Source organism: Pristis pectinata, chromosome 34 (genome assembly GCF_009764475.1).
Source record: "Pristis pectinata isolate sPriPec2 chromosome 34, sPriPec2.1.pri, whole genome shotgun sequence".
In the NCBI taxonomy this organism is placed as follows: domain Eukaryota; kingdom Metazoa; phylum Chordata; class Chondrichthyes; order Rhinopristiformes; family Pristidae; genus Pristis; species Pristis pectinata.
The window spans coordinates 4,573,439-4,597,070 of NC_067438.1; the positions used below are offsets into that span (position 1 = coordinate 4,573,439).

A 23,632-nucleotide genomic window follows, 5' to 3' on the forward strand; every position below is an offset into this window, starting at 1 on the left:
CTCAGTCTCTGAAGCCTCCTCCCACTCTGGGCGACAGTATTTATACTACTGGATCACCAGCCCGGAGACACAAGTTCAACCCTCACTATGGCAGCTGGGGGAATTTATATTCAGTTCATTAAAAAAGCTGGAGCATATAAACTAGCATCAGTAATAGTGAAACCACTGGACTGCCATAGAAACCCATCTGGTCCCTCCGGGGAATCAAATCTGCCTCCTTTACCCAACGAGCCTCATTTCACACTCCAGCCTTCAGCAGTCTGGTCGAGTTAACTGCCCTCTGAAATGGCCCTTCAAACCCCTCACGAAGGGCATCCAGGGCAGAGTAACGGAGACCACTGGGTCCCCTCCTCCCACTGTTCCCATCTGTCCACCTGACCTCCCTTATTCGGTTCCACGCTCCACCTTCCTTTCCCATCAGATTCCATCGTCTGCAGCCCTTTGCTGCCTCCACGTATCACCTCCCAGCCTCTGGCGCTGTCTCCACTCTCCCCTCCTCCGTCTGCCTATCACCCCTCCTCACCCAGATCCACCCATCGCCTCCCAGCTCTTGCTCTACCCACGTCCCTTCACCTTTTTCTACTGGCTACCTCCCCTCCACCTCCCAGTCCAGATGAAGGGCCTCGACTCAAAACATCGACTGTCCATTTCCCACCACAGATGCTTCCTGACCCGGTGAGTTCCTCATCTGCTGCTGGGGAGGAGTAATAAACGCTGACCTCACCACCAACACCCACATCCCTCGATCATTTAAAACACTCAGCAGAATCTACAGCTTCCACTGATTCTGGCCTCCAAAGCTTTCCTGATTCTCTCTTTAACATCTCCCAACATTTCTTTAAGTGTCCTGGTGTCAAATTATCACTGATGACTTTCCCGTAACACGCATTGGATTTTTTAACCACTGTATATACTTAAGTTGCTCGTGCTTCAGTACACTGGCACTAATATCAATCTTTAGCAGCACACCAGAATGGAGGAGGCCATTAGTTCAAAACCCAGGCAACTGTGCAAGATGAGAGGGTGCAGCACCTTTAGAGGTGCCATGGTCTGGATAAGAAACTAACCCGAGGGTCTTCTTCCCATGCTGCTCCACACTAAATGACTTACTACATGTTTCGGGAAGCAATGCAAGGGAGGTCCCCCAGTAACCTGGTGAGCACTCCTCCCTCAATCAATACCAGCAAGCACCGACTAACCAGGTACCTTCACTGTGCAATGAACATTGGTAGCGTTCACTTAGGTAAAGCACCGAATACTTAAAACAAAGTGACAACAAACTCAAGAATGGAGCCCTGGATACAAAAAAAAAATGGGAAGCTTGGATGTTAAAAACACTTACTTTTCATAATTTAGGGAACTCGGAAGACTTTGAATGGATCTCGTACTCTTAATTCCGCCTCTCTCAGTTCTTCTGTTGTTGTCACTTTATATTTCTTTTTGCACTACTTCAGATCACACTACAATCTTTGCACCCTTCTGCTGTTTTGTGCTCGTCGTTGTATTTATTATTGCCATATATACTACTGACTCTACGAGCTTCACACGAGCAAGGAATGTCATTGCACTCTGGTGTATATGACAACGAACCAAACTCCCGCAAACCCTGATAACAACCACATCAGTCATGATGTGCAGACGTTGATCGAGGAATGGCCCCAGACACAAGGTAACTTCTGTCCTGTCTGATCTCTTGCTCAGTTTTGCTTGGCATTTATTTAAGTAAACCTAAAAAAACAGACGAAATTGGTTCGCCCAGGAATATCCCTGCATCACAAGACTGCCTGGGAACTTATAAACACATCAAGGGGGTTTCAAGTGTTTGTTCAATTTCATGTATCACCAGAGCTTCCAGTTAATAAACATACTGACAGAGCAAAGGGAATCAGAGTGAGTATACCACACTTCCAAGAAGGACTAAGTGCAAGCAAGAGACTTACCCATCCCAGGATGCTGTCAGAATGCTTCTCCAAGATCCTTGGTTGATAGTAGAATCCCTGCTAATAGAGAACTAATTTCAGATCGCAATCAGCCACGTCACCTGGAAGCTATAAAAGCCGAAGAGCCCAAATTCAGCCCCTTTCCGTTAAAAGTGGGGACACTGGGTCGGGCAATGGGACACTGCCTACATTGTGCCAGTCTACATAGGCAAACGGGATTGGCGTAGATAGGCATGTTGGTCAGCATGGACCAGTTGGGCCAAAGGGCCTGTTTTCACACTGTATAATTCTGGTTTCGGTATTGGTTTATTATTGTCACATGTACCAAGATACAGTGAAAAGCTTTTGCTTGCCTGCCACCCAGACAGATCATTCCATATATAAGTACATCAAGGTAGTAAAAAAGAAAACGGAATGCAGTGTTACAGTGACAGAGAAAGTGCAGTGCAGGTAGACAAAGTGCAAGGACCACAACGAGGTAAATTGGGAGTTCAAGAGTGCATTATTTAGTGTATGAGAGGTCCGTTCAAGAGTCTGATATCACTGGGACAGAAACTGTCCTTCAGCCCAGTGCTACGTGCTCTCTAGATTCCGCATTTTCTGCCCCAACAGGAGAGGGGACAAGAGAGGATGACCAGGGTGGGAGGGGTCTTTGATTATATTGGCTGCTTTCCCAAGGCAGCAGGAAGTGTCAACAGAGGCTGGTTTGTGTGACGGACTGGGCTGCGTCCACAACTCTTTGCCATTTCTTGTGGTCTCGGGCAGAGCCGTTGCAAAGCTCGGTGCAAAATTTTGCTCAGTAATGTCCTTCAGAAGTGTCTTGGGATTTTATTTTCGGGCTTTGTTACAGGTACCGTGTCAGTGCTGCTGGCTGCAGATCCAAGGAGGAAAGTGGCAAGTGTGTAGTGGGGCTGGAGACAGAGGAAGTGGCTGGCATACAGCACAGGGAGCAACGCTGTCCAGGGTGCTGCCTTTACACACCAATACATCCCTTGGCACTGCCTGGCACGCACACAAAATCACTTGGAAGGAGGAACCAGAAAACAAAAATCACAGGGACAAAACTGAAACTAAACAAGGAGGTGATTCCCACAAAAGAGGAACCACCTTGGTCCCTTCTGGTTTAAACCCGTTGGTTGGTTCTGTCTTCCTTCCTCCCAACTAACCAATCCCCTCCCCTCATTCCACCCATTTCTTTCCCTTGAAACATTCCCAACACATGAAAGGTGGGGAGCGCGTCTACTGCTATAACATCAGGACGTCCCAAAAGCCTTGAGAACCACTCGGGTTACTTACCAAGCACAAACGCTATCGCCCGCCGTGCCAACCAGCATCTCCCAGTGGCCGGCCATTTTAATTCCATTTCCCATCCCCACATCTTTGGGTCATTCACGGCCGCCTCCACTGCCAAGTCGAGGCCAGGTGCAGATTAGAGGAACAGCACCTCACATTCTGCCTTGGTGGTCTCCAGCCTGACAACATGAACATCGAATTCTCTAACTTCCAGTAACTGCTCCCCTCTGTTCCCCCCTCCGCTTCATTTTTCTTCTCCTGATCCCACTGGCACCCACTACCCTCTCTCCCCTCCCTCACCCTCTCCATCTGCCCCTCACCCACACGCTCCTCCCACTGGTTCCCCTTCCCACCTCCCTCCCTTTATTCCATGGACCACTGCTCTCTCCTATCTTATTCCATCTTCTTCAGCCCTTTGTCACTTCCACCCATCAGCTCCCAGCTTCTGACATCATTCCCACTCTCCCCCCCTCCCTCACCTGCCTATCCCCCCTCCTCACCTGGATCCACCTATCAGCCACCAGCGCTTGCTCCACCCCTTCCCCTCACCTTTCTACACTGGCTACCTCCCCTCTTTCTTTCCAGTCCTGATTAAGGGACCCGAAACGTCAACTGTCCATTTCCCTCCATAGACGCTGCCTGATCCGCTGAGTTCCTCCAGCTCCTTTGTGTTGCTACAAACACTATTGTACTGCAGGAAGCACAACACAGGCACAGCAAGCTCCCACGAACAACAATACAACAATGAGCCAGTAATCCATCTATCGGTGTTTATTTCAGGTAACGTGATCCAGGACACCAGTTTCATTTTCCATTCACTTTCCAAACAAGAGCATGGACGGTTTAAGTCCCACTGAATCCAGAGCTCCCCACAGTGGCCATCGCACAGGCGACCCACCTACATAGATGCTTGGGAAGGAATCTGCAAGTGCAGAAGGTCTAAGATTTATTTGCAGCAGGGAGAGGAAACCTTAAGACACCTTATCGCAGAGGGTGAGTCTCTGGAACTCTATAACCCACAGGAGGTAGATATATTTTTGATAGATCAGGGAATTGAGGGCTATGGGGAACTGGCACAGAAGAGTTGAGGCCTGGGGCAGATCAGCCATGATCATATCGAACGGTGGGGCAGGTTTAAGGTCACATGGCCACCTCCTATTTTCTTGTGTTCTTACGCACTGTGTAAATCTACTTCCTCAGGAGGCTAAAGAAATTTGGCAAGTTCCCTTTGACCCTCAACAATTTTTATTGATGCAAGACAGAAAGCATCCTATCCGGATGCATCACGGCTTGGTACGGCAACTGCTCTGCCCAGGACCGCAAGAAACTGCAGAGAGTTGTGGACACAGCTCAGCACATCATGGAAACCAGCCTCCCCTCCGTGGACTCTTGTCTATACTTCCTACTGCCTCGGTAAAGCAGCCAGTATAATCAAAGACCCCACCCACCCCAGATATTCTCTCTTCTCCCCCCTCCCATCAGGCAGAAGACACAAAAGCCTGAAAGCAGATACCACCAGGCTCAAGGACAGCTTCTATCTCACTGTTATAAGACTATTGAACAGTTCCCTAGTACAAAGTGGACTCCTGACCTCACAATCTACCTTGTTATAGCCTTGCAACTTATTGTCTGCCTGCACTGCATTTTCTCTGTAACACTACTCTGCATTCTGTTATTGCTTTTCCCTTGTACTATCTCAATGTTGTAATCAAATGACCTGTATGGATGGCATACAAAACAAATTTTTTCACTCTACGTCAGTACGTGTGACAATAATGAACCAATTTACCATCTTATCACTCTGAGGGTTCTCCAGAAACAGTCAAAACTATACGGCTGCATTGACCATGGTTATATTCCCTCCTGTTGAGAAGACACAGGAATTTATCTAGTTACATGACAGAGAAGGAGGAGGCCTCCGGCATGCCCTGCATTCAATAAGATCGAGGCTGATCTCTCTCCATTCCCATTCTTGCCCTAGCATCACATCCCGAGCAAGCACAAAATCTGCCATCTCTTCCTCAATCCTTAAAGGAGTTCTACGGTAAATAGAGAAAATCAATTGATTCAGGTCATGGTTGGAGACTACACCTAATGACCTGGGAGCTGAATCAATAGATTCTTTGTATTTACCTTATAATTATTAGTCATACAGCACAGAAACTGGCCCTTCGATCCAACTGGTCCATAAGATAAGATTTCTTTATTAGTCACACGTCCATCGAAACACACAGTGAAATGCATCTTTTGCGTAAGAGTGTTTTGGGGGCAGCCCACAAGTGTCGCCACGCTTCCGGCGCCAACATAGCATGCCCACAACTCCCTAACCCGTACGTCCTTGGAATGTGGGAACCGGAGCACCCGGAGGAAACCCACGCAGACATGGGGAGAACATACAAACTCCTTACAGACAGCGGCCGGAATTGAACCCGGGTCACTGGCGCTGTAAAGCATTACGCTAACTGCTACAATATCGTGCCTGCCATATCGACCAAGGTGCCCATCCAAGCTGATCCCATTTACCAGCATTTGGCCCATAACCTTCTAAACCTTTCTTATCCATGTACCTGTCCAACTGCCTTTTAAAAGTTGTTGTTGCATTTGTCTCAACCACTTCCCCTGGCAGCTCATTCCACGTACATAAAAAAAGTTGCCCCTCAAGTTCCTATTAAATCTCTCCCCTTAAAACTACGCCCTCTAGTTCTTGCTTCCCCAACCCTGGGGCAAAAGACTGTGTGGATTTACCCCATCTATGCCCCTCATGATTTTAAACATGATCATCTCTCAGTCTCCTACTTCTTAAGGAATAAAGTCCTCGCCTGAGTATCACTGAGGTTAAACTTGAGGGTCATTACTGAGGATCACTATTCAGCAATGATGTTAGGAGACATTTCTTCACACAAGGAAAGCCCAGAACTCATTCCGCTAAAACCCATCGGGGGTAGGAGTTGGTTGATAATTGTTTGCCAAGGGTATGAAGGGTTACAGGATGGAGGGAATTGAGAGGTGGCGCAGCGGTGCAGCTGCCAGAGCCACTGTCTCACAGCACCAGTGACCCAGGTTCAACCCTGACCTCGGGCACTGTCTCAGTCAAGTCTGCACGTCCTCCCCGCTTCCTCCAGATACCCTGGTTCCTTCCTACCACCAAAGACGTGCGGGTTGGTAGGTTAGTTGGCCATCATAAATTATCTCTAGTGTGTTGGTGAGTGGGAGAACCCAAGGTAAATTGATGAGAATTTGGGGAGAATAAAATATGGGATTAATGTAGATTAGAGTAATTGGGTGGTTGTTGGGCAGCAAGGACTCGATGGGCTGAAGGCCCTGTTTCCCTTCCTCTTCGACTCTAAAGATCATTCTGAACAACAGAACAGGCAGGAAGGGCTGACTGCAGGTTCTCCTGCTATCAAAATGGATCAGTTTGGAGGAGAGAACATTCCCAGTTCCACTGGGAGAGCCAAGCAGCATTTAAATGCCCCAAGGCACCTCTCCTGCTCAGCAGCAGAACCTAAAAGAAGTTCAAAAACCTTTCAATCCAGGATCTGGTCTGCAATCAATAAGGTGGCAGAGGGAAGTTGTCCCCAGATCTGCCACTGGGACATGCGGCTGGGTGCACAAGTACACCTGACACAGATCGCATGCGAGTTAGGTCATGTGCATCTCCATGTCGGTGCGTGTATGGAGGCGTGCGCGTGTGCGTGTGCGTATACGTGTAGGTACGTACGTCCACGACCACACATCAAGTTCGGGAAAAGAGGAGGGAAGCCACACAGTTTCCCTTCCTTCCCAGAAGTTTAATCCTGGACTTCCAGTGGAACTGCAGGTTGTTCCAGAGCAGATGTCACGGTGGGACCTTGCGCACACGCGGATGAACTGGAAGCAAGGGGGTCTTAAGTCTTAAATCGAGTTTATTGTTTTACTGCACTAGTACGGTGAGGTACAGGTACAAAGAAAAAAACAACCCCATGTCCTGGAATGAAATCTAGTCACTAATAAATCCATTGAGGATCAGCATAATGGGTGATGAGTCACGGTGTAATACAGTCATACAGCACAGAAACTGGTCCTTTGACCCACTATATCCATGCTGACTATCAAGTGCCTATCTACAGTAATCTCACTTACTAGCACTCAGACCGTAACCTGCTCTGTATTGGCAATTCTCGGGCTCGTCCAGATGCTACTTACATGTTCTGAGAGTAACTGGCTCCACCACTCTCTTAGATAGTGCGTTCCACAGAGGGGAGCACTTGAAGGGAATAGTATAGATGCGTTTAAGGGGATGTTGGATAACCACACATGGGAGAAAGCAGCTGGAGGAAACCTGTGGAAATGACACGGACTGGTTGGGTCAAAAGGTTGGTTTATACTCTGTAATTTGCGCTACTGTGCACAAAGCATCGTGGAACAATGGATCCATTCTCAGTCCTGCCCTAACCTGTAGGTACAGTCATCAGCTATGACTCAGAAATGCCATGCATGCCTCGAAGTCAGGAGGCTGCTGGATCAAGCCCTCCTATCTTATATTTATTAGTCACATGTACATCGAAACACACAGTGAAATGCATCTTTTGCATAGAGTGTTCTGGGGGCAGGCCACAAGTGTCACCACGTTTCTGGCGCCAACATAGCATGCCCACAACTTCCGAACCTGTACGCCTTTGGAATGTGGGAAGAAACCGGAGCACCCGGAGGAAACCCATGCAGACACGGGGAGAACATACAAACTCCTTACAGACAGCGATGGGAATTGAACCCGGGGCGCTGGCGCCGTAATAGCATTATGCTAACCACTACACTACCGCGCCTGCCCTGCAGGTTCTGCTCCACTGTCCTGACTCTGAAGTAAATCTGTAGACCTTCATCACTGCTGGGTCTGAATCCTGACAGCAGCACTGTAGGGGTATCTGCAGTGGTTGAAGAAGGCAGCTCACCGTCACTTTCTCAAGGGCTGTTGGGGATGGGGAATAAATGCTGGCCTTGGGAGTGAGGCCCACACCTCATCGACTTGAGCACAGTATCTGTGCAGCCGCCCTACGCCTTGTTTGCAGCTTCCGCCAGCTACAACAGGATCCCACTGCCAACCACATCGTCCCCTCCCCTCTCCGCAGGAAGCACTCTCTCCGTGACTCCCTGGTCCACTTGTCTCTCCCCACTCATCCCCCGTAACCACAAGAGGTGTGACACCTACCCCTACACCTCCTTCCTCACCACCATTCAGGGCCCTAAACAGCCCTTCCAAGTGAGGCAGTCCTTCACTTGCATCCCCCTAGTGTTATTTATCGTACCCAGTGCTCCCATTGTGGCCTCCTCTACATTGGTGAGACCGGATGCAAACTGGGCGACCGCTTTGCCGACCGTCCACTTTCCTCCACAGATGCTGTCTAACTCGCTGAGTTCTTCCAGCATCTCATGTGTTGCTCCAGATTCCAGCATCTGCAGTCTCTTGTATCTCCACTAGTCTATGTCTCCTTGTTATCCATCTCCTTACCAAGGGAAAAAGCTCATTCCTGTGCCCTCGTCTTTCACAATTTTGTATGCCTCAAATACCCATTCCAGTTTTTGTCCCAAATAAAAAACCCTGCTTAGCCACCTTCCTCCTCAAAATTCTCCAATCCTGGCAACATCCTTGCAAATCTCCTCTGTACCCTCCCTCATGTAACCCCACCCTTATAACAGTTTGATGGCTAGTACTGTACACAGGACTCTAGCTGAGACTTACCCAGCTTGATACAGGTCTAGCATAAACTCCCTGCTGCTATATTCTCTGCCTCGACCAATAAGACAAGCATACAGTAATCACCTGCAGTGGTGGGTCCTGAAGAGGCTACAGACAGAAGGCAGGACAGACAGCATCATTACTTAAAAGGAAGAGATAGTTAAACTTCTTATCTGAAACTTTGATACCAGTATCCTAATCCCATCAAGTCCTGTCAGCGCTCAATGGCTGACATTAACTGCAGGTCTTGCACATCAGATGTTCATTGTGAGATGCCTTGACGTATTTTACTAAGCTAACGGCGCAGTACAAAACGAAGCTGTAGTGTATTATTAAAAGCCTCCCTTTGTCTCCACAACTCATTAGGGAAACCGGAATATCAGCATTTCTAATTCAAAAGATACACTGGCTTTGGAGGCAGTGCAGAGGAGGTTCATCAGATTGATTCCTGAGATGAGGATGTTACCCTTTGAGGAGAGATTGAGTCACCTGGGACTATACTCACTGGAGTTCAGAAGAATGAGAGGGGATCTTATAGAAACATATAAAATAATGAAAGGGATAGACAAGATAGAGGCAGGAAGGTGGTTTCCACTGGTAGGTGAGACTAGAACTAGGAGACATAGCCTCAAGATTTGGGGGAGTAGATTTAGGTCAGAGATAAGGAGAAACTGCTCTTCCCAGAGAGTAGTGAATTTGTGGCATTCTCTGCCCAGGGAAGCAGTATCAGCTACTTCATTAAATATATTTAAGACACAGATTTTTGCACAGCAGGGGAATTAAGGGTTATGGGGAAAAGGCAGGTAGGTGGAGCTGAGTCCACGGCCAGATCAGCCACAATCTTATTGAATGGCGGAGCAGGCTCGACGGGCCAGATGGCCTACTCCTGCTCCTATTTCACAAGATCACAAGACAAGGGAGCAGAATCAGGCCATTCAGCCCATCGAGTCTGCTCCAAGGAAAAGGGAAAAAAGAAATGAGAAATGGGAAATGGGGGAAAAAAACCTATTCTAATCCCAATTTCCGGCCTTATCCCCATATCCTTTGATATCCTGACTACTTAGATATCTATCTATCTCCTCCTTGAACTGCTGTACGTGGCAAGGAGTTCCACAAATTCACCACCCTCTGGCTAAAGAAATTTCTCCTCATCTCTGTTTTGAAACTGTACCCTCTAATTCTAAGATTTTGCCCTCTGGTCCTGGACTCACCCACCAAGGGAAACAGCCTAGCCACATCTACTCTGTCCTTTCCTATCAACATTTTAAATGTCGCTATGAGGTCCCCTCTCAATCTTCTATACTCCAGTGAGTACAGTCCAAGAGCCGACAAACGCTCATCATACATAAGCCCTTTCATTCCTGGAATCATCCTCATAAATCTCCTCTGAACCCTCTCCAACGTCAGCACATCCTTCCTAAGATGCAGGGCCCAAAACTGCGCACAATATTCCAAATGAGGCCTCACTAGTGCCCTGTAGAGCCTCATCAACACTTCCTTACTTTTATACACTATACCTCTCAAAATGAATGCCAACATAGCATTCGCTTTCTTTGCCACCGATCCGACCTGGTGGTTAACCTTTAAGGTATCCTGCACGAGTACCCCCAAGTCCCTTTGCACTTACGTACTTTGAATTTTCTCTCCTTCTAGATAATAATCTGCCCGCTTATTTCTGCTTCCAAAGTGTACAACTGCACATTTCTCAACATTGAATCTCATCTGCCATTTCCTTGCCCATTCTCCTAAACTGTCTAGGTCCCTCTGCAACCTTCCTATCTCCTCAATACTCCCTACTCCTCCACCTACCTTGGTGTCATCCGCAAACTTAGCCACGAAACCATTTATTCCATTATCCAAATCGTTAATGTTAATTTCTTATGCTCTTATGTTCTTAACTGTAAACTGAACTATTAAGTTGCCCATTCAATGTTGCCCTGTAAACTGTCACACTGTAATAGGCGGCTCTGGGCGCAAGGCGGTTCTGTGAAGCATGTTTCCAAAATCTTTGAGTCATACAACACGACAACAGGCCCTTCAGCCCACCGATCCTTGCCTACAATCAGACACCCATTTGTGCTAATCCTGCACTAAACCCATTTTTTATTCTCTCTCACATTTCCGTCAGCTACCCCTAAATTCTGCCACTCACCTACATACTAGAGGCAATAGACAGTGGCCAATTAACCTATCAACCTATACATCTTGGGATGTGGGATGAAACTGGAGCACTAGGGAGAAACCCAAGTAGTCACAAGGGAGATGCAAGGGACTGCAGATGCTGGAATCTGGAGGCAGCAAACAATCTGCTAGAGGAAAGTCAAGCAGCATCTGTGGGAGGGAGAGGAACCGTCGACGCTTCAAGTCGAAACCCTGCATCAGGTCACAAGGAGAACGTGAAAACTCCACACCAACAGGATCGAATCTGGGCTGCTGGAGTTGTGAGTGGCACAGTAGAGCTGCTGCCTGTGTCCCGCTATGCAATTGAATCGTTAAAATCACACTGTAAGATTAAAGTTTGACCCAAACAAGAACAATCTAAACCAGAGAGACACAAGAGACTGCAGATGCTGGAAATCTGGTGCAACACACAAGATGCTGGAGGAACTCAGTGGGTCAGGCAGCATCTGTGGAGGGAAATGGATAGCTGATGTTTCTGGTTGAGACCTTTTATCTGGACTGATTCTAAACCTGATCTCAGCCTGACATGTACATCGGACTCAGGTCTGCTATTTAAGGCTTTACAGTGTATCCGAAATTGAGGAAGAGAGACCACTTCCCTTTCTACCTGCACTCTTCCACAGTCCTGTCACATCCCAGAGTGGTGCACTTATTTATAAGGACTTGGCTCAGCCTTGACCTGGCCCCAAGAATTTATAACTCTGCTGACAGTGGACCAGAATTCAACAGACATAATCCAGTCTTGTCAGTCTTGGGTCGAGGAGCCAGGCTCAAAACATCTGAGGGAATCCACAGGTTGAACTGCAAGTGTTCGGCAAAGTGTTGATAAATAACGGTTTGTTCATGCAAGGCTTATCACAGCGCACAGAGAGGACACTCGGGTTTATCTGACCATGCCAGCTCTTGAACAACCAATGCTTGCTTCAAACCACAACCTCATTCTCAAGTGCCTGCCTAAGCTTCTCTTGAAAATTAATTACGGAATCAGTTCCCAACGTCTTTTACACGTCAAGCCAGCTGGGTTCCAAGAACTCTTGGAGAGAAATTATTTACCAACTCCCCTCCAAATCATCAGGCAATAATAGCGAGATGACATCTGGTTATTAGGCCACGTGCCTACTGTGGCTCGATTCCAATGTCAGCTGTTGCAACACAAGGTTCATTCAGAAAGCTGGGCCCAAAGTTAGAAGATGGTGCAATTTCCACTAAATATTACTTATGTCATTTTACTGCTGTCATCACAGAATGGGGAACAGAGTCTGGTGCTTTTAGAATTAACTCATGCAATGCATTTTGCTGGGAACTGGGCAAGTCAGATGTAGTCCTTGACCTCTGTGATTTGGTTCTAAGCTTCTCCTAGACTAGGTCTCCTGACTCAAAGGAACATTTAGGCATTGCAAGCACAGAAATAAATAAAAGTGATGACAGCAAAAGAAAAAGTGAGAAGTGAAAAGGGCAGACAGAACACGAAAGATAGAAGTTTTCACACAGTTGCATCAAACTCTAACTCTATTGGTATTGGTTTATTATTGTCACTTATACCGAGGTACAGTGAAAAACTTGTCTTGCATACCATTCGTACAGATCAATTCATTACACAGTGCATTGAGGTAGTACAAGGTAAAAACAATAACAGGATACAGAGTAAAGTGTCACAGCTACAGAGCAAGTGCATTGCAGGTAGACAATAAGGTGCAAGGTCATAACAAGGTAGATTGTGAGGTCAAGAGTCCATCTCATCGTATAAGGAACTGTTCAATAGTCTTATCTCAGTGGGATAGAAGCTGTCCTTGAGCTTGGTGGTGTGTGCCCTCAGGCTCCTGTATCTTCTGCCTGATGGGAGAGGAGAGAAGAGAGAAAGACCCGGTTGGGTGGGGTCTTTGATTATGCTGGCTGCTTCACCAAGGCAGCGAGAGGTACAGACAGAGTCCATGGAAGGGAGGCTGGTTTCCATGATGCGCTGGGCTGTGCCCACAACTCTCTGCAGTTTCTTGCGGTCCTGGGCAGAGCAGTTGCCATACCAAGCTGTGATGCACCCAGACAGGATTCTTTCTATGGTGCATCGATAAAAGTTGGTGAGTGTCAAAGGCGACATGTCAAATTTCTTTCGCCTTCTCACCTTATACACTGTGCCCTTTAACTCTGCTTTATAATCTTACGTGGGACAGCTTTCTGAAAGTTCTATACACCCTATCAATTAGTTCCCTCTTATCTAACCCACTGGTTACAACCTCAAAACATTTCAAGAGATCTGTAAAACATGATTTCCTCTTCATAGACCCACATTTATTCCTAGTATTAATTTCCAAGTTCCCTGTCACCACTTCCTTATTAGAATTTTTCCTGCTACTGATGTCAAGCTAACTCATTTATACTTCCCGGTTTTCTCTCTCCTTCCTTTTTTAAATAGAGGGGTTACATTTGCTACCAATTCTGTTGGAGTTGTTTCAGGATATACAGAAGATGACAACCAGTGCATTCAGCACCTCCAGAGCCATCTCCACTAAACCCCTAGGATTGGGTCCTGGGGACTTATCACCTTTACATCCATGAATTTTTATTCAATTTTATTTTAGCAAGTGCAAATTTCTTTTGAGCCGTTCATTCACACTAGACCTCTAGATCTAAACTATTTCCCGGGGGGGGGGGGGGGTGGGGAGGGGGGGGGTTGACGGGCTAGCACAGTGGCGCAGCTAGTAGAGCCACTGCCTCACAGTGCCAGAGACACAGGTTCAATCCTGACCTCCTCTGTTGTCCGCGTGGAGTTTACACGTTCTTCCCATGACCACGTAGGTTTTCCCCGGGTGCTCCAATCTCCGCCCACATCCCAAAATGTGCGGGTTGGTAGATCAATTGGCCACTGTGAAATTTCCCTCCATGCTGGTAAGTGGTACAATCTGGTGGGAGTTGATGGAAATGTGGGGAGAAATGAAAAATGGAATTAATGTAGAATTCAGTGGAATTGGGTGGCTGACGATCCACATGCCAAAGGACCCGTTTCCCTGCTATATGTGGGACTCTTTGTTTGCTGTGTTCTTCCATGAAGACAGACATAAAATATTTGTTTAATATCTCTGCCATTTCCTTACTATTTTTCAGCCTCAGACCGCAAGGAACCCATGTTTAAAATTCCAACAGATTTTAAAATGTGATTTTCCTCTCTGTCCAATTCTATTATTAATTTCCAAATAAGTTCCAAAGTACATTTGTGCCTAAAAAGGTTTAGAGTGAGGGATAAGAGGTTCAGTGAGCCACATACAAATGTGGAAGCCCGATCATTGGGGGTGTTGAAGGAGGAGATTGATAGGTATCTAATTAGTCAAGGTATCAAGGGATATGGGGAAAAGGCCAGAAATTGGGGTGAGATGGGAGAATAGTTTAGCCAATGGTGAGGTAGCGGAGCAGACTCGATGGGCTGAATGGCCTACTTCTGCTCCTTTGTCTTGTGATCTGAGGAAGGCTTTTTTTCCCACCCAGAGGGTGACTGCAATCTGGAAAGCACTGCCTGAGCAGGTGGCACTTTAAGAAGCATCTGGACAAGCATTCGAATCGCCGAGGCATAAAAGGCTATGGATCAAATGCTGGAAAACAGAATCGGTATAGAAGGGTACTTGATGGTCAGTATAGTCAAGGTGGGCCGAAGGGCCTGTTTCCATGCTGTTTGCACCCTGCTACCACTTACTTAGTAATGAATTGCAGCCTGTTCTTTACTACTGAAGTTAAGCCAATTGGTATTTAGAGTCATAGAGCAATACAGCACGGATACAGGCCCTTCGGCCCAACCAGTCCATGCCAACCACGGTGCCCACCCAGCTAGTCCCAATTTCCTGCATTTGGCCCAATTCCCTCCAAGCCCCACCCCTCCAGGTACCTACCCAAGTGCTTCTTAAATGACATGATTGTACCTGCCTCAACCACTTCCTCTGGCAGCTCGTTCCATATACTCAGCACCCTCTGTGTGAAAACGTTGCCCCTCAGGTCCCTTTTAAATCTTAGCAAATTGGTATTTGTTAATCAGGTCAGGCAGCATCTGTGGAGGGAAATTTGTCCATTTCCCTCCACAGATGCTGCCTGACTCACTGGGTTCTCCAGCTTTTTGAGTGTTGCTCTAGATTTCCAGCATCTGCAGTTTCTTGTATCTCTGGTATTTGTTAATCTTTTGCTTTCGACACATACTCACAGGCACTTTAGCAGTCTATTTTTAAGTTCCTTACTAGTCTACTGTCATGTTCTACTTTCCCTTTCCTTATCAATACTTCAGTTCTCCTTTGCCGCATTCTGAAATTTCCCCAATCATCAGACTTGCTGTTTTGGTGACTTCACAATCTTTCTCCCCTTTGATCTAAAACTATCTTTAACTTCCTTTGATAACCACGGCTGGACCACTTTGTCTGCTGTCTTTTTTTTGTTTTAGGGGGTTACACATTACGAGTACATTATGTATTCCTGCATCTTTAAAACTTCACCTTTGCCAGTTTACTGGCAGAGCTTTTGATGTAGTTTCCCAATCTATCATAGCCAGCTCGTGCCTCATGTCTTCACAGCTTGCTTTACAGTAAAACTCCAATGATCTGCTATCCATACATTTGCAATTTTTTTTATATTTCAAAAGTAAACTTTATTCATAATAAAAACACATATACAAAACAAAATAGGGCAAAACGTTTTATATTCATGTATTCATACATTTAGTAGTGTTAACTTATTTTGTTAAAACATAGCACAATTACACCAGGTAGGAGTCTTACAGTGAATGGCAGAACAGAGGGACCTTAGAGTACAAGTACATGGTTCACAAAAAGTGAAGACACGGATAGACAGGGTGGTGAAGAAGGCTTTTGGCACGCTGGCCTTCATAGGAACTAGAGGAGACCTCATAGAAACATTTCGAATGTTGAAAGGACTGGACAGAATAGATGTGGCCAAGTTGTTTCCCTTGGTGGGTGAGTCCAGGACAAGAGGGCACAGTCTTAGAATTAGAGGGTACCCATTTAGAACAGAAATGAGGAAAAATTTCTTTAGCCAGAGGGTTGTGGATCTATGGAATTCGTTGCCACATACAGCTGTGGAGGCCCAATCATTAGGGGTGTTTAAGGAGGAGATTGATAGGTATCTAATTAGTCAAGGTATCAAGGGATACGGGGAAAAGGCTGGGAATTGGGGCTAGATAGGAGAATAGTTTAGCTCATGGCGAGGTAGCGGAGCAGACTCAATGGGCCAAATGGCCTACTTCTGCTCCTTTGTCTTGTGATAAGTCAGGGCCCTAAGTACAAAAGTTGGGAGGTCACGGTGCAGTTGTACAGGACGCTGGTGAGGCCGCACTTGGAGTACTGTGCTCAGTTTTGCTCGCCCTGCTATAGGAAAGATGTCATTAAACTGGAAAGAGTGCAGAAAAGATTTACAAAGGATGTTGCCAGGACTTGAGGGACTGAATTATAGGGAGAGGTTGGCCAGACTAGGTCTTTATTCTTTGGAGCATGGGAGACTGAGAGGTGCTACTACAGAGGTGTATAAAATCATGAGGAGCAGAGATAGGATGAATGCCCCTTTTTCCCAGGGTTGGGGAATCAAGAACTAGAGGGCATAGATTTAAGATGAGAGGAGAAAGATTTAATAGGAACTTGAGGGGGCAACTTTTTTTTACACAAAGGGTGGTATCCATGTGGAACGAGCTGCCAGAGGAAGTGGTTGAGGCAGGTACAGTAACAATTTTTAAAAGACATTTGGACAAATACATGGATAGGAAAAGTTCAGAAGGTTATGGGCCAAACACTGGCAAATAGGACTAGCTTGGATGGGGCATCTTGGTCGGCACGGACCAGTTGGGCCAAAGGGCCTGTTTCCGTGCTGTATAACTCTATGACTCTTTGACCGCTGCCATTCATGTGGTCCCCTGGGCTGATAAACCATTTCAATACTTCAGGGGCTTCCCCATCGACTCAGCCCCTCCACGTGAAGGAGCAAAGATTGTGGTCCTTCCCCACAGAGCCTTTGCATTGGCTGCACCCAGCTTCAGTGCGTCCCTCAGCACGGACTCCTGCAGCCTGGAATGCGCCAGTCGGCAGCATTCCCCTACGGACATCCCGCAGTGCTGGAAGACCAACAAGTTTCAGGTGGACCAAAGGGCATCTTTCACTGAGTTGATGACCTTCCAGCAGAACTTGATGTCTGTCTTTGTGTGTGCCCCAGAACAGCCCATAGATCAGAGAGTCCTCTGTTACGCCACTGTTTGGCAAATCTGATGGTTCAGCATCTGGTTCACCAGGTGATGTTTGCTGTTCTCACTTCTATACAGCGAGACCCTGGTTCCTGTATTACCTTTATACACAGCAGGTTCACTTGAAAATGTATTGTTAATACTGTGTAATATCTACAAGAAGTGAATCAGATGAACAGTCCTCCACTTGAAACATTAACTCTGTTTCTCTCCCCATGGATGAGACCTGACCTTCTGAGTATTTTGTTTTTATTTTAGATTTCCAGCATCTGCAGTCTTGCTTTTGAATTTTAATTGAAAGAATGCTGGAGTACCAATAGGAAGAACAACCAATAATCCAGAAAATCTGGCAGTCCAGCACCAAAGTCCTGAGTGTGCCAGATTAGCGGAATATTTCTGTGTTCAGATTTAAGGCAAAGGATTGTAAATTGGACACACAATTGGCTTGATAGTAGAAAGCAGAGGGTGATGGTACAAGGTTGTTTGTCGGACTGGAGGCCCGTGACTAGCGGTGTGCCTCAGGGGTCGGTGCTGGGCCCATTGTTGTTTGTCATCTATATCAATGATTTGGATAAGAATGTACAAGGCATGGTGAGTAAGTTTGCAGATGACACTAAAATAGGTGGTGTAGTGGACAGTGAAGAAGGTTCTCAAAAATTACAGGGGGATCTTGATCAGCTGAGTAAGTGGGCCGAGGAATGGCAAATAGAGCTTAATTCGTAAGTGCGAGGTATTGCATTTCGGCAAGTCAAATCTAGTTAGGACTTTCACAGTGAATGGCAGGGCCCTGGGGAGTGTTGTAGAACAGAGGGACTTGAGTTCAAGTACATGGTTCACTGAAAGTTCACAAGTAGACAGGGTGGTGAAGAAGCCTTTTTGCACACTGGCCTTCATAAATCAGGGGATTGAGTATAAAATTTGTGCGGTTGTACAGGAAGCTGGTGAGGCCGCACTTGGAGTATCGCGTTCTGTTTTGGTTGCCCTGCTATAGAAAGATGTTATTAAACAGGAAAGAGTGCAGAAAAAGGTTTACAAGGATTGAGGGACTGAGTTATAGGGAGAGGTTAGACAGGCTAGGACTTTATTCCTTAAAGCGTAGGAGACTGAAAGGTGATCTTATAGTGGTGTACAAAATCATGAGGGGCTTAGATAGGGTGAATGCACTCAGTCATCCCCCCCCCCCCCCCAGAGTAGGGGTATCAAGAACTAGAGGGCATATGTTTAAGAAGAGAGGGGAAAGATTTAAGAGGAACATGATGGGCAATTTTTTTTTGACACGAAGAGTGGTATCCATGTGGAACGAGCTGCCAGAGTAAGTAGTTGAGGCAGGTACAGTAACAATTTTTAAAAGACATGTTTAGAAGTGTTTAGAAGATAATGATCCAAACGCTGGCAAATGGGACTAGCTTGATTGAGGCATCTTGGTTGGCATGGACCAGTTGGGCCAAAGGGCCTGTTTCTGTGCTGTATGACTCTATGACACTAAATGATTGCAAATGATTAAAAGGAGTTATGGGAATGGCCATCCCCACCACCTCCTCTGGCAGAGGGGGTTCGGAGGGATAGCGGTGGGAAAGAGTTCAGAACCAGGAATAAAATTAAAGCCAGGTTGTTCAGGGATTTTGTCTGGGTGCAATTCTTCACACAAAGAATTGTGAAGATCTACAAAATCCCAGCACTGAGATTGAATGAAATTTTGTTCAGCTCATTAAGGTTGGCTGAACGGAAGTGGATAAGTTGAGGCAAGCTACAAGTTACCATGATCTCAGCAAGCGGCAGGAACAGATAGCCCTGAGCTGGTTCCACGTCCCTGCACGGCACAATGGTCTGGTGCTCCTGCCTTACAACTCCAGTACAAAGTGGCGACTAACTCCACGTCGCTGATACAACCATAACGTTCGGGTCAAAGTTGGGGCGATGTTACCCTCGGCCACATGTAATGGGCTGCGGCATCGCTGGAAAGGGTTAAACAGGTTGTATTTTCCCCAGTTCCTATCACTTATGAGAGAAAAAGCCGAGATAACAAAGGACCTTCAACAACTGATGGAGTCGGTGTGGGATAAGCAGGCTCAGGTTAACAGAGAGATCTCTGATCTACGGGCTGTTCACAGGGACACACCGAGACAGACATCAAGTGCTGCTGGAAGCTCACCAATTGGGTGAAAGATGCCCCTTTGGTCCGTCCAAAACTTGTTGGTCTTCCAGCACAGCGAGGTGTCCGTAAGGAAATGCTGCCGACTGGCACATTCCAGGCTGCAGGAGTACGTGCTGAGGGACGCACTGAAGCAAAGGCTCTGTGCGGAAGGACCACAGTCAACTCCTTCCACTATCGCACATGGAGGGGCTGATTTGGGTGGGGAAGCCCCTCAAACATTGAAAGGGTTTATCACGGTAGTGTAGCGGTTAGCGTAACGCTTCACAGCGCCAGCGACCCGGGTTCAATTCCGGCTGCTGTCTGTAAGGAGTTTGTACATTCTCCCCGTGTCTGCGTGGGTTTCCTCCGGGTGCTCCGGTTTCCCCCCACATTCCAAAGACGTACAGGTTAGGAAGTTGTGGGCGTGCTATGTTGGCGCCGGAAGCGTGGCGACACTTGCGGGCTGCCCCCAGCACACTCCACGCAAAAGATGCACTTCGATGTACATGTGACTAATAAAGATCTCACCATCACCACCACCACCCCAGGGGGCCACATAAGTGACAATGGTGCCATGGTTTTAAAAAAATAAGTTAACACTACCGAATGTATTGACCATGAATGCAAGAAATTCTACATGGTTTATTCCTTTGTATTTTTTTATTATGAATAGTTTATTTTTGAAATAATTAAAAAAATGCAACCCCAGGGACCCAGGTTCGATCCTGTCCCTGAGTGCAGTCCATGTAGAAGTTGCATACTCTCTCTATGATCATCTGGGTATCCCCCAGGAACTCCGGTTTCCTCCCACATCTCTAAGACGTGCGGGATGGTTAACTGGCCGCTATAAATTACCCCTGGTGTAGTTAAAGGAGAGTTGACAGGCATGTGTGAGAGAGGGAGCAAGTTTCAGGGGTAGAGGAAAATGTGATGGGGAAATGAGACGACTCCCCTGGCCGCCTGTGCTGGTCGTTATAGGTACAAGACATGCAAATTATTTCTGAGACAACCTTAATCTAGTAAAATGTGGTTGCGCAAAGCTTTCACTGAATCATTGCAGTACCAGAATTCTCAGATCAGAGAGGTCACAAGATGAGAAATGGCAAATGCCCCAACATTGATTTAGAACTTGTATTGGGGTATTGATTTGAGGTTGTATAAGACATTGGTGAGGCCAAATTTGGAGTACTGTGTGCAGTTCTGGTCACCTAACTATAGAAAGGATATCAGTAAGATTGAAAGAGTACAGAGAAGATTTACTAGCATGTTGCTGGGTCTTCAAGAGTTGAGTTACAGGAAAAGATTGAACAGGTTAGGACTTTATTCCTTGGAGCGTAAAAGAATGAGGGGAGATTTGATAGAGGTTTACAAAATTATGGGGGGTATAGACAGAGTAAATGCGAGTAGGCTCTTTCCACCTAGATTAGGAGAGATAAGTACAAGAGGACATGACTTTAGGGTGAAAGGGGAAAGGTTTAGGAGGAACATTAGGAGGAACTTCTTCACTCAGAGAGTGGTGGGAATGTGGAACGAGCTGCCATGTGATGTGGTAAATGCGGGCTCACTCTTAAGTTTTAAGAATAAGTTGGATAGATACATGGATGGGAGAGGTCTGGAGGGGTATGGACAGGGTGCAGGTCAATGGGACGAGCAGAATAAAGTTTCGGCACAGACTAGAAGGGCTGAATGGCCTGTTTTCTGTGCTGTAGTGTTCTATGGTTCTAAGGTCAGGGAATGATAAAGAGAGGGCATCATTCTATATCTAGGGGCGGTACAGTGGGGTAGGCGGTCGAACTGCTGCCTCACAACTCCAACAACCCAAGTTTGATCCTGACCTCTGGCTCTCTCTGTGGAGTTTGCAACTTCTCCCTGGGACCCCCATGGACTCCCGCCCCCCCCCACCCCTCCACCCCCCCCCCCCCCCCCCCCGAGTGATCCGGTTTCCTCCCACGTCCCAAAGATGTGGTGAGTGGTAGGTTAAGTGGCTGCTTTAAATTGCCCCCTTTAAATTGCCCCTAGTGTGAAAGTGGAATCTGGGGTGCTGATGGCAATGAGGGGAAAAGGAGGAAGAGAATGAAATGGGATTGGTGCGTTGAGTATAGAAGTTGGGATGTTATGTTGCACTTGTACAAGATGTTGATGAGGCCACACTTGGAGTATTGTGTTCAGTTTTGGTCACCCTGCTGTAGAAAAGATGCCACTAAGCTTGAAAAAGTGCTGAAAATATTTATGAAAATGTTGCCAGGACTCGAGGGACTGAGTTATAGAGAGAGGTTGGGCAGGTTAGGACTTTATTCATTGGAGCGTAGGACACTAAGGGGTGATCTTATAAAATCCATGAGGGGTATAGATAAGGTGAAGGTGCACAGTCTTTTTCCCAGGGTTGGGGAACCAAGAACTACAGGGCAGAGGTTTGAGGTGAGAGGGGAAAAATTTAAAAGGGACCCTAGGGGCAACTTCTTCACTCAGAGGGTGGTTGTGTATGGAACGAGCTGCCAGAGGAAGAGTTTAAGGCAGGTATAAAAACAACATTTAAAAGACAGTTGGGCAGGTACATGGATAGGAAAGGTTTAGAGGGATATGAGTCAAATGCAGGCAAATGGAACTAGCTTAGATGGGCATCTTGGTTAGCATGGACGAGTTGGGCTGAAGGGTCTATTTCCACGCTGTATAACACCATGTCTCTAACATTGGTGGAAATGAGTGCTCACTTGGTGGGCTGAAAGGCCTACTTCAGTGCTGTGTAAATCTAAGATTAACCCATGATGTAGCTGACCAAAAGAAAAATACAGACATTTACACAGCACCTTCCGTGACCATAACCACAAGACACTTAGTTACTGAAGTACAGTCACTGCTTTAATGCACACACCCAACTTGAACACAGCATCTTTTAAAGCAGCACCGGTTAATCCTTTGCAAAATTTCTTTTAAGAGACAAATTCTGGACAGAGCAGCAGAGAGAAGTGCCGAGCTCCTCTGCAAAACAGCACTGTGCGATCTTATGCAGCCGACTGAGAGGGTACATCACTCCAAACCCAAAGCAGCACCTCCAGCAGTGTAGCACTCCCTCAATACCATACAGAATTGGGTTTCATGCCCGAGTCTGCAATGGGGCTTGATTCTGAGGTGTGAGAAATTCCCACTGGGTCATTGGGCAGAATTCATTGTGACTGAGTCAGGTAATTAGGGAATGGATTAACTATTCAAATGCAGCAGTGGACTCTAGTAGCGATCAAAACAGCCCCACGTACTGACGATGAAAGAGATACAGGACATTTCTGCAAACAACACAACTGATGAGTCAGTACCTGCAGAAATTCAGAAGTACACTCTGAGCAATTTCTTCGAGAAACAAAGGACTTTCAGATGCTGGAATCTAGATGAAAAAACAACAAGATGCCGGAGGAGCTCAGCAGGCCAGGCAGCATCCGTGGAGAAAAGCAGGCGGTCAACGTTTCGGGTCAGGACCCTTCTTCAGGACTGAAGATGGGAAAAGGGGAAGCCCAATATATAGGGAGGGAACAGCAGAGCAGTGATAGGTGGACAAAAGCGGGGCGGCGGGGTGGGCACAGGGCAGTGATAGGTCGATGCAGGTAAGAGATGGTGACAGGCAGGCGTGGGGGAGGAGGGGAGAGCAGATCCGCCAGGGGATGGGTCAAAGGGAAGGCAGGAGGTGCCCCCATGGGGGGAGGGCAGGAGAGGAGAAGAAAAAAAATAGACAAGGAGAGAAAAAGAGAGCTAGGCTAGGAAAGGGAAGAAGAGGCATGGTGGGTGGGGGGGGCGTTTTGGTTTACTTAAAGTGGGAGAATCCGATGTTCACTTTAAGTAGATCAAAGTCACTCTAATCTCCCACTTTAAACAAACCCCCCTCCACCACGTCTTTTCTTTCATTGCCTCTCCCTCTTTTTTCTCCCCTCGCCTATTTTTTTTACTCTCTCCTCTCCCTCCTTCCCTGTGACCCATCCCCCGGTGGATCTGCTCTCCCCTCCTCCCCCGCACCTGCCCATCACTGTCTCTTACCTGCATCTACCTGCCCACCCCGCCTCCCCTCTTTTGTCCACCAATCACGGCTCTGCTTTTCCCTCCCTATATATTGGGCTTTTCCCCTTTTCCCATCTTCAGTCCTGAAGAAGGGTCCTGACCCGAAA

General features: G+C 46.9%; 1 protein-coding gene across 4 annotated transcripts in view; it reads right to left on the minus strand.

The window, feature by feature from the left end:
* Positions 1-23,632, minus strand: part of abhd16a (abhydrolase domain containing 16A, phospholipase) — a 76,097-nt gene that overhangs the window by 47,037 nt on the left and 5,428 nt on the right. The window contains exons 1-2 of one of the 4 annotated variants that reach the window (XM_052043586.1): positions 5,023-5,080; positions 1,941-2,000 (exon numbers count right to left, since the gene is read on the minus strand). The exons of 1 other annotated variant lie outside the window; for it this stretch is intronic. In XM_052043586.1, coding sequence (XP_051899546.1) covers positions 1,941-2,000; positions 5,023-5,025 — 63 coding nt within the window. In that variant the 5' untranslated portion in view covers positions 5,026-5,080. Of the gene's footprint in view, positions 1-1,940; positions 2,001-5,022; positions 5,081-23,632 lie in introns of those variants that run through there. 2 more of the 4 variants (XM_052043584.1, XM_052043583.1) reach the window with 2 other exon arrangements.